We start from the raw sequence: 11671 nt of genomic DNA, 5'->3' as shown, positions 1-11671 counted from the left end.
GGCTGATGCCAGGGATGGCAGGACTGTCCTGTGAGGAAAGATTGATTTGATAGGATCTGTATTCAGTTGAACTCAGAAGTTTCAGAAGGAACTGATTGAAACATAAAATTCAAACAATGCAGCACACACAAAACACAGGAAGAATGTTTTCTGTTGGGTTGTATAGAACCGGGGTACAGGGCAGACAATTTAAGACTGAAATGATGAAAAATTCTTCACTCAAAGGGTAGTGAACCTGTGGAATTCTCTACCACAAAGGCTAAGGAAGCCAAGTCACTGAATATATTCAAGACAAAGGTAGATTTTTAAAAAAGGATTTTAAAGGCATCAAGGGGTATGGGAAAACATTGAATATGGCATTAAAATACAGAAGATCAGCTATGATAATATTGAATAGCAGCGCAGACTTGAATGGTCAAATGCCTGCTCATAACTTTACCTTCCTTATTTGCATGCTCATATGGCATTAGTGGACTTATGCAGAAGCCAAATTAGAGTAATTCAGCAACATCCTCAATAGTCAAAAATGAGAGATTTTAGCCAAGCAGTTATTAACCCTTTCACTGCATCTCTAAACAATATTCATTATAAAGGCAGCCACTGAATTTTCCTGTTAGTAGCTACTGAACATAACTGCCTTAAGATAGAGATTCCACAATCATTTGCAGCCTTCCTGTATTCCCCCAACCACTTATAATACATGCAAAATAGGATCAGAAGTAAACCATTTAGTCCCTTGTGTCATTTAATGAGATCACATTGCTGTCTGTTTTGAATTCCACATTCCCATCTACTACTGATAATCCTTTCTCCTCTTGTCCAACAAGAATCTACCTACTTCCACTTTAAAAAATATTCAATGATTTTGCTTCCAGTCTTCTGAACAGAGAGTTCTAAAGTTGCATAACCCTTGCACAGGAAGAAATAAATCTCCTAATGTCAGTCCTAAATGTGCAACCTACTTTAAAAATAAAACTCTCCAGTTATGGACTCACACTTAAACGGAAATATCTTTTTCACATCTGACGTGAAAAAAAATCAGGATTTTACACACGAGTTAAATCACCCCTCAGTGTTCTATACTCCATTAGAAACAAGCCCAGACTCTCCAACCTACCCTCATAATATAACTGGGATAATACAATACCCTCATAATACAATATGGGATAGTGTAGGGGGCAGGGCTTAGATTAGTTCACAGGTCGGCGCAACATCGAGGGCCGAAGGGCCTGTTCTGCGCTGTATTGTTCTATGTTCCATGTTAACTCACTCATTGCAGGTACCAGTCCAATAAACTTCCATGGAACCGCCTCCCAATTTTTATTCTTCCTTGTAAAAGGAGACCAAAGCTTAACATAGTATTTGAGTTATGTTCTCACCAAAGCCCAGTATAAATGAAACCTGAATTACTACTTATATGTTAAATTCCTCTTGTAATAAAGGGTAGCTCCTGGTAGTCTTCTTGATTACATGCTGCATCTGCATACTGACATTTTGCGACAATAAAGGATGTTTTATTTTATCTGCATACTGACATTTTGTGACAATAAAGCATGTTTTATTTTATCTGCATACTGACTTTTTGTGACGACCAGCCCAGTTTGTCCCCTCCCCCCACTGCACCACACAACCAGCCCAGCTCTTCCCCTCCACCCACTGCGTCCCAAAACCAGTCCAAAATGTCTCTGCCTCCCTAACCTGTTCTTCCTCCCACCCCAAGCCGCACCTCCATCTCCTACCTACTAACCTCATCCCACCTCCTTGACCTGTCCGTCTTCCCTGGACTGACCTATCCCCTCCCTACTGCCCCACCTATACTCTCCTCTCCACCTATCTTCTTTTCTCTCCATCTTCAGTCCGCCTCCCCCTCTCTCCCTATTTATTCCAGAACCCTCACCCCATCCCCCTCTCTGATTAAGGGTCCAGGCCCGAAACGCCAGCTTTTGCGCTCCTGAGATGCTGCTGGGCGTGCTGTATTCATCCAGCCTCACATTTTATTATTTAAAAAGAATCTGGATCTACACATGAAGTGCTGTAACCTGCAAAACTCTAGATCTGGTACTGAACAGATTAAAATGGGAGGCTAGATTTTACATGAGGGTGAGGGAAAGAATACCTTGGCATTAAAAATATGATGCATCATGATGGGTGCTTGCAGGGAAGGAGTGTGCTGGATTGTGAAATGTTTGGGGTGTGCAATAAGTAAGGGTGGCAGGCCCTTTGTTTGACAGATGGGACAAAATTCCTACACCACCAAATTGGGCCTTTTAAACAGAACACCGACGCAGCTGACAAACTTTGTAGCTACATCCAAATTTCTTCTGGGGGATTGACTGGGCTGACTTCATTCAGCACCACCTCCCAGCAATGAAGATCTCATCACTGGAGTTGGCACTTCCCAAGGTCAGCACGTGACCCTGGGAATATTCCCAACTTTCATCAACCAATTTATAGATTAAATTCTGGCTTTCTATTCCTAGTAACTCCTAGTCACACTTCCTAGTATTGTCCTCATTGGAAAATAAGTGCTAAATACTGAAAATACTAAACGAATATTTTTGTTCAAAAATGTCAGAATGCACTTTCATTATTAAAGTAGAAAGATTTGTAGCATCAGACTGATATTTTAGTAACACACAATATTCAATGCCTTTGAGTTCATATGTTTATTGCTAATGTACAGGATTTACAACTCAGTACTTAAAACACATTTCAAATACCTTTATTGTGTGAACATTAATCAAGGTTTTCACTTGTCATATTTATATGTACAATGTTTAACATTTCAAAGAAAAAATGAAAAGTAGATATTGAGGCATTAATAAGGCAATACAGTTTTGATGTGTTTTATATACACAAATATAAGCAACAGCTTTGATTATCAATATTTTATGTTGATTTCAATAACTTAATTGACACAAAAATCTGAAAAGTCAAGAATGTAGAAGATGTGGCACATTGTAAGTTGATGCTATAATTGTTTTACCCATTGAAGCATTTTAAAACACTAACCTTACTAACTTAACTAATTTAGGTTATTAACCTTATGTAAAAATTTCATCTTAAAACAAAATCTTGAACAAAAGTTTACAAACAATGATTTCAGCTTCACATACATGAAAAAAATGCCAATATCATATGGAAAAATAGCAGTAACATGCAACTGACCGAAGCGCAGCAACCAGTTTAACTTGATGTGCATGAATCTTGTGGCTTTATGTGAATACTGTAATTATTCACACTGAGGCTAGTACTAAAATTTAATGTAAAAACATTTGGATATAGGTTATTTCCTATATCACCTTTAGTTACATTATCTAGTATGATATATCCCACCACAGAAAACAAAAAAAATTCTTTCCACCATTTTCTGCAATTTGTACGGACATGCCATGTAAAAATGCGTTTTTTCCAAGAGAATGGTCTATTCTTCCTGTACTTTGGATTTTTTGGAATCATGTATACAGATCAAAAATATTTCTGCATTGTCTGTGCAACCCTTTTATGACATGGTGATCAGGTCTATAAATTTCTACAATAGTCAAAAGTGGTCACGATATGGAAGTGGCTCGTCCATGAAAGACAATGATTGGGAGATAATACTGATTTACAGTACAGACAGACATTCACTGTGTCTTAGTCAATAAATACCCACATAATTATTCATAGTTGCTGTGTTTCTGATAGGTTTCCTAACTTTGTAAGTATGTTAGTATATTCCCCTTCACTTTTACACAGTAAATTATTATAAATGCTTAAAATCATGCATTCTTCAAGACATTACATTGAATTATCAGAAATTACATTTGAGGATACTGGAAGATGAACCTTTAATTCATCTGTGTGGCATTGCTCTATTCACAATATTAATGGTGACATTAACTGATTTCTGATCAATGGGCTCATGACTGTGTTAAATACTGGATAGAAAAATGTTGTATGACATATCAGATGTTCATCCAATAATATTAAAGGAATTCTAAGCCTTAAATTAATTTTAAGATATCTGGTCCATTATACCAAGTTGCATTTCATCAAGAGTGGTTATGTTCTAGTTCAACATAACTGCAAACCTACACAATCTGATTCTTTCCGCTCCTTGATGATGCTGATGAAAACTGTGTCACATAACTGAGAACTTGTAACTCAACACACCAAGGGACAGAAACAAAACCTCACCTGTACAGATTTACTCAGTATGGCACATTTACTCACTTAACTATGAAGGAGAACCCAAACAACCTGATGGATTTGTCTTCTCATGTACAGAAAAGGGAAACATATTTCAGTGAGCAGATTTATTGCGTCAAATTTAAGATTGATATGGTTGCAGATTGTGAAGTTTCAAGAAGGGTCAGGATCTTCCATTAGAAGCAATGCAATTAATGTTACAATGTAGTTGACAAATCAGAATTCAAGCCAAAACTTCCATGGTCAGAGGACATTATGTAAATGTTTCACAAAAATTCAGGCAAATTCCATCATGTCTTGCAATCATTAGTGACTATACGATAAGCACCTGGCATTATATTATGAGGTAGTGAAAATACAGGAAGAAATGGTACAAGCAGTAATTATCTTTTGCTTACAGTACTTCACATTACTCTGTTCAAACTGTAAACACACCACTTTACTCAAGACCACTTGAAGAGCACTATGTTTTTAATACCGAGTTATCAGTGTCTGTGCATGGTTTGGATCAAACCTTTGGTTTAATCTTTTGATTTAACACAATCAAGTCTTTGATGTCTACAGTCCTTATAATTGAGCAAAACCACTTCCGGTTCTTATAACTGACCCCAGCATTATATCTATTATTGCTGAGAGGGATATTTGACGCTGGTGCCAAGCTAACCCAGTCTCATTGGTATCTGGAATGAAAAAAACAATTTGTTACAGATGCATGCTACTAGGAATTAATCAGAGTTTGGTCAGTCATAATCGTGACAAAGATTTATTTCCACTGGTACTAATTGGAAACTCCTATTTCAACTGGTGTGTTACATATACTATGTTTACAATTTTGATTTAGGAGAACAAATTAACAGCTGTCAATGAATTTTTAAAAAAATTATGGCCTGCAGAAACCAGAGACTACAAGTTTTGATTTCTACACTACTTCTATAATTGTAGCATCACCTGACACCACCTTGGCCTCACTTTATCTGCTGATCTTTCCTTAATCTGTGCCTTTATCACTCCGAATTTTGATGATTCCAATATGTTTTTGAAAGACCTCCCATTTTTTACCCTCTTAAGTATTCAATGAATTTTGAACTCTGCTATCCATATCTTATGTCACACTAATTCTTGATCACCTATTACCAGAACTACTTTGGCTTCCAACTCTCCAACATTTTGAATTCAACATGTTCATCTTTGTATTTAATTCTCTTCATGGTCTTGCTCCTCTCTGTATTTCACTAACTAACACTATAACCCAGAGTCTGCATTGCTCCAATTCTGGTTTCCTCTACATCTCCCTTACAATTTGGGGCAGATAGGAAACAAAGAACAATAATCATATAGACTTGGACTTATATTAGTTTTAATATAGACTAACTATTTGAGACCTCAATAGAAGCTTCATCAGCAGGGAAAATAGTGCTGAGTTAAAAGACAAGTTTTTTTTGACTTCCCAAATTAATCGTAATTCTCATGACAAATTGGTATACATGCTTGAGAACCAAGCTGAATATTTGTTTTATTTGCACTCATTAGGATAAATAGATGTGCTATAGCTGTTACCTATGTGCCCCAGAAGAGTCTTTCTGTCAAGCCATTACAGATTTTGGCTCCCAGCAAGGTCTGGAGGTTTCAAGGATGTTCTTAAACATGATATGGAGAAGCAGAGGAGGAATGAATACACAATTCTAGTATTTAGTATTTAAATAGCTCAAGGCATGGCTGCTCACAATGGGGAACATTATATATGGGAGATGCAGAAAGAAGTTGGAGGAACTAAGGACAAAAATGCTAAATTCGAAGAGTTTGGGGGCAGGAAGCCAACCTAAGTGTGATAGCACATAAGTAACGGATGAACATGATACTGGTAGGCTATGGGCAAGGGCGTTTAGTATTTGCTGAGCTTTGAATGGTGGAAATGGCAGGTCAACCAAATATATATTGCAACTGCTGACTCTGGAAGTGAAAAACGGTCAGTGAGCATTTCAGTAGCGGACGGAGTGAGGCTGAGGTACTGATAGATGGTGTTAAAATGCTGCAAGTAGATAGCCTTTGCAATGGAGAAGATGAATTCAGAATCTCAGTTTGCAGTCAAATGGCATACTATGGTTGTAACCAGTATGGTTGCATCAGAGAAAGACAGCATTGTATTCAGCTACAAACACAGAGATTTAGGGAAGAGGCCAAATTTGGACACACATGGAAAGAAGACTACATATCTTTTCATCTTATAACAGCTGTATTCCAAAATATTGCTCTCACCTTCTTGCCACAAATGAATCCCGAGTATCCTGGGCGACAGGAGCATACATTTGGAAGAATGCATTTGCCTCCATAAAGACATTTTTGCCGGCATAAAGCTTTGGAACATAACAGAATGTTCTTACTTATACAGCAAAAAAAATAAACTTTGTTTGTTTCATAGAAATGGGTAGACTGTTATTAATAAGCCACCAATGTTTCCCCTTGTCCTAAAAGAGCTGCTTCATGCTGGGCACTTGTTCCACAGAAACCATCCAAGCTCATCAGAGACAGCAGAAGAATCCACCCCATATTTTGACAAAGGTGGTACACATTTTGAACTTGCAAGTGAATTGCCATTCTAATGCACTCTGTTGACTAGGATGTTGTTAAGCTTCATGTATGATGTTTCAGCTGCACCCAGCCAGAAAACTGGAGGCTAATCCATTATGTTTGCTGATGCTTGCCTTTTGGATGGTGGTGAGGCTTCGGAAAGTCAGTGTTGAATCCTTCGGCAGAAGTCTTTAATCACAAGGCATTTATGCAGCTGGTCTCATGGATTTTCTAGATAGTGGTGATGCACAGAATGTACTTTGTGGAGGCTAGGGAAATGGTAATGACTTGCAGCCATAGAATTATGCCCCATGGTTTATGAAGATCAGAACCGTAGCTCACATTTATGGTGCTCGGTTATTTCAGGCAGTCATATAGAAATGCGCACATATTTGTCAGTTTACTCAAACAATTGTCAGCCTGTTTAATTAATCAAATCTGACGTTACTGCAAGGCCGTAGTGTGCTAGTCAATCAGTTTTATTGGATTTGTAAGTTTTTCAAAGTACAATGGTCCAAGACTTGACACACATGATCCTCTGTGAGCTTAATGCTAAATCACCTGCCTCAGCATAAAACACTTCTACTCCACAAATGCACAGATTATGTAATAACTTGCAAGGAATCCTGCATTTCAAAGAGAATATAAATTGTTATGATGGGTCTGTCCTTTGACATTGTGGATATTCTTTGAGGAAGGAATTTATCTCAATGAAAGACCTGTAAACAATTCTTGCTCCCATGAATAATGAGCCCATCAGGGTTTCTATGAGCAGAACAGCATTTAAATGCAGATTATGCACCTCTAGAGAAATGCCAATCAAGTGAAACCAATGTAGAGGCATTTTAGAGCTCAGAAAAGAAAGAGTGGGAGTTCTGTAAATCAAACCTAATTTTGAATGCTTCTGATTGTTTAGTTTGTGTAACGGAGCCTAAAAACACAACATATATAACCATTTAGAGATAGTAGGAACTATTGATGCTGGAGTCTGAGATAACAAGGTGTGCAGATGGAGAAACACAGCAGGCCAGGCAACATCAGAGGAGCAGGAAAGCTGATGTTTTGGGTCAAGACCCTTCTTTAGAAATGGGGGAGGGGAAGGGGGTTCTGAAATGAATGGGGGGGGGGCAATAGCAGTTGGATAGTGGAGTGGATAGGTGGGAGAGAAGACAGACAGGTCAAGGAGGTGGGGATGAAGCTGGTAAAGCTGAGTGTAGGTAGAAAGTGGGAACGGGGGTTGGTCAGTGAGGAGGGAGGCTTACATAGGTGGGAGAGAAGACAGAAACATTAAGGAAGTTGGGATGAGAGGGGTGGCTGGTCTTGGGATGAGCAGGATATGAGGTGAACAGATGTAGGCAGTGCTCCCAGTGACAAAAGTGGCAGTTCCTGCAGTGTGGATGGCCGTAGCGGTGGCATGGCTTGTGGTACTGGAAGTGGCGTGATCAGCATCAGTGGATGCACAGCTGCTAATGTGGTCTATTGTATCTGCTGTTCCTATGTCCATCCTGGGCCTCCTCCAGTATCACAACAGTGCCACCCGGAAACTGCAGAAACAGTACCTCATGTTTCCCCTTGGAAATCTGAAACCCAATGGTCCCAATGAGGACTTCACTAGCTTCAAAACGTCCTCACCCCCAACTTCATCCCAAGACCAGCTCTCCCGCTCAGCCCCGCCTCCTTGACTTGTCCGTCTTTTCTCCCACCTATCCGCTCCTCCACATCATTGACCAATCCCCAGGCCCACTTCCTACCTACACTCAGCTTTACTAGCTTCACCCATGCCGCATTGACCTGTCCGTCTCCTCTTCCACCTATCCACTCCACTATCCACCTGCTACCACCGCCCCCCACCCTTCATTTATTTCAGAAGCCTCTTCCTCCCCCCAGTTTCTGAAGGCGGCTCCCGACCCGAAATGTCAGCTTTTCTGCTCCTCTGATCCCACCTGGCCTGCTGTTTCCCTCCAGATCCACATCTTGTTATCACCTTAAGCATTTGGTAGGATTGGCATCAGGCCAGAATTGATCATTAAAATAGCCCAACATATTAGACATCTTTTTCCTCTAAGACTGTCTCAACGATAAATAAGTCAATTTGAACTAATTTTATCTTTTCTTCATTAATGAACTTCCAGAGGAAGTGGTAGGTAGTTATAATGTTTAAAAAGACATTTGGATAGGTACATGAATAAGAAATGTTTGGAGAGATATTGGCAAAGCACAAGCAGATGGGACTAGTTTAGTCTGGGATTATGGTTGGCACGGAGTGGTTGGACTGAAGGGTATGTTTCTGTGCTGTGTGACTCTATGATGCTAATCATTGTGAATAACAAGGCAACAACTGTTAACACCTCTTTTGACACAGCAAGCTCTCAAGTAGAGAGTTGCTTAACTACCCTGTCTTCACACTATACAGACCTGAGTTACTGAACATGCATCTCTTTCACTTTATCTCGTGGTTATCCAATATATAATATGAACCTCAGCATCATGCTGACTGGTTGATCAAACGGTGTGTGATGCATAGACCAATTTATTCCTGTGGTGAAGCCTCTATTGGTGATATCTGTGCTGTTTTAGCCTGAGCAGTTTGGTATTACCCTTAATGGGTACTGGAACTGGTAATATGAGAGAGATAAAACAAGTGTTACAAGAAGTGAGATCAAGAGGATTCTGGCAGACAAACTTATGGTAGGATCTTGGCCCAAGGATATATGGATAAGCTTGACTTTCACATTATTTTTCATTTTCATCAGCATCTTATTGTCGGCTGTGAAGATGACAAATCTAGTGAACAATTTCCATTTTTGTTCTTTTTCCCCATTTTTCCATTGCTCATTAACTTCCCTGTTATACTGCTCATTGCTTTGATGGGTAAACAGAAAAGGAGGTCGTGGATAACACCTCCAAATAAAGGAGGCAGGAAAATATGTGGTTGCTTGCATTGCACAGTTTCACTGTGATCTCATGGCAGTGTATGGAGACATGAATCCATTACCCTAATGCTGGCAATGTGTCACTGACCCTGCTATCTTTTAAGAGCTCCACAATTCTCTTCTCATGGGAGTTTAACTCTTTAAAAGGAGGAACGCCACCTCAGGTTGCTCACCTCTCATGGATACTGTATACATTATTTTTCTGGGAGATAACCTGAGTGAATTCAGTGACGTTTATAACGTCTTGCATTAAAATAAATACTCCTAGAGGAGATGTTAGCATGCAATTATACTTGTGCAATCTTCAATCAGATAGTAATGTGGAATGTTTCTTCAAATAGGAGATTAAGAGTGCCCTCATGTTCTGGTTAGCCAAGAAAGTAAAGTGAGAATGATCATATTTACTTTCTTGGTTCTAATCAAATCACTGAACTTCATTGTTGTGTTGTGACATAGAATTAACTGATTGATGCTCTCCCAACGCCATGATATTTCTTCTTTGTAGATTCCTCCTCTGGAAATTTGCTACAGATTCTCCCTCTGGTTTTGAGTTCATTTTCATCAAAATTCTGAACTATTTTTCTGTTTCTCTTTGCAACGCCTTTGTTCCTTCTTCAATCATCTGTGGTGGATTCTCCATTGGAAAACAGTATCGAAAATGATGTGGCTGTCTAACACTAGACTATCTGAGCCAAATATCTTCCTACTTCCCACCTGATCCCCATGGCATTGATGCAACGTCCATCTAAAGTAGGCATTTTAAGGAACATGCAGTCATAGATCTTCCAAGCATCCTCAAAACAGTTTAGTGATTTGTATTGGGATTTCCAAATTGTACACAAAAAAAAGCCGACTGATTGTAATTGTATCCGATTCAGATCTGTTGGGTGTGTAAGCACAACTCCAGACTTATGGTGCAATTCTTACACAATGTGGTATGTTGACAATGGGATTTCTGTTCCAACGATTTAACACCAGTTAATGGCTGAAGGATAGAACAAGGAAGGAAGATCTAAGCTAACTAAGTTTGTTTATCATTAAATTTCCAACTGCTATCAAATGTATTTGACATATGTTCAGAGCTTGTAAGTAGTGTCAGAATTTAAAATAAAGTTACAAAGAAAGAAGTATCTTGTAAACTGCTTACGTGTTTGACATTGCAGTCCTTCCCATCCAGGCACACAATGGCAAGTACTGGGACCAATACACTCGCCTCCATTCTTGCACTTTTGTATACAGACAGCTAAAGTAGGCATAATGAGAAGATTTTGATTACTGTATGCTTGAATCTATTAAAATTTAAATAAATTGAAGCAGAGATAAGAATGTCTATGGATATAGTACTCGTAATTCAAAACCTTTGTTAGAACACAGAAGTGTTTTGCAATGTTTTGAGCAGTAAAGAACTTGATATTGCCTTTATCAATAGCACTGGCATAAACGCACATTAGAAACTGCAACAAATCTCTGACTTACGTGTGTTACATCTCTTCCCCATCCATCCTGACACACAGGAGCAGATATTAGGACCCACACACTTCCCTCCATTCATGCACATCGGCTCACAGACACCTTTAAAGGAAAGAACTCTGTCATATGTTACAAAGTATGCTTATGGCCAATGTAATTCATAAAGGATGAGTGAGGACAGTGTGAAAACATACATGAACTTGAAGGCAGGGTTGACAATATAACTGTTCGACAGAAATAGCAAGGTGAAGCAAGTTCAGAAGTAGTTTTAATGGGCAGAAGCAGATGTCAGGATTTTAACAGCCTTCCCAGAATATTGTAGCATTTTACCAACAGTGAGTTCAGATTTACAGATGACGCTTTTCTATTTGTATAATTAAATGCCAATGAGGGGCTATTCCTAATTGTCATTGGCATATTTTCAATGGTGGAGCAATTCCCGGGATGAGTAGGGAGCTAAATGGGGACACCTTCCAGTAAGAGCTGGGGAAAGGGGTCTCAGAAGGGTC

The 11671-nt window shown here is 39.1% G+C and overlaps 1 protein-coding gene across 5 annotated transcripts in view; it reads right to left on the bottom strand.

Annotated features, from left to right (window-relative positions):
• Positions 1–2651: 2651 nt before the first annotated feature.
• vwde (von Willebrand factor D and EGF domains) overlaps positions 2652–11671 on the bottom strand; it is a 221177-nt gene continuing 212157 nt past the window's right edge. For all 5 annotated transcript variants that reach the window (XM_048562926.2, XM_048562945.2, XM_059654906.1 and 2 more), the window contains 4 exons: positions 11169–11264; positions 10840–10935; positions 6448–6545; positions 2652–4871 (listed from right to left, as the gene is read on the bottom strand). In XM_048562926.2, the coding sequence (XP_048418883.2) occupies positions 4851–4871; positions 6448–6545; positions 10840–10935; positions 11169–11264 (311 nt within the window). In that variant the 3' untranslated portion in view covers positions 2652–4850. The remainder of the gene's footprint in view (positions 4872–6447; positions 6546–10839; positions 10936–11168; positions 11265–11671) is intronic.

The sequence above is a fragment of the Stegostoma tigrinum genome, chromosome 2 (assembly GCF_030684315.1).
Source record: "Stegostoma tigrinum isolate sSteTig4 chromosome 2, sSteTig4.hap1, whole genome shotgun sequence".
Classification (NCBI taxonomy): domain Eukaryota; kingdom Metazoa; phylum Chordata; class Chondrichthyes; order Orectolobiformes; family Stegostomatidae; genus Stegostoma; species Stegostoma tigrinum.
Note: the sequence above shows the minus strand (reverse complement) of the source record. Positions and strands in the feature narration are given on the sequence as shown.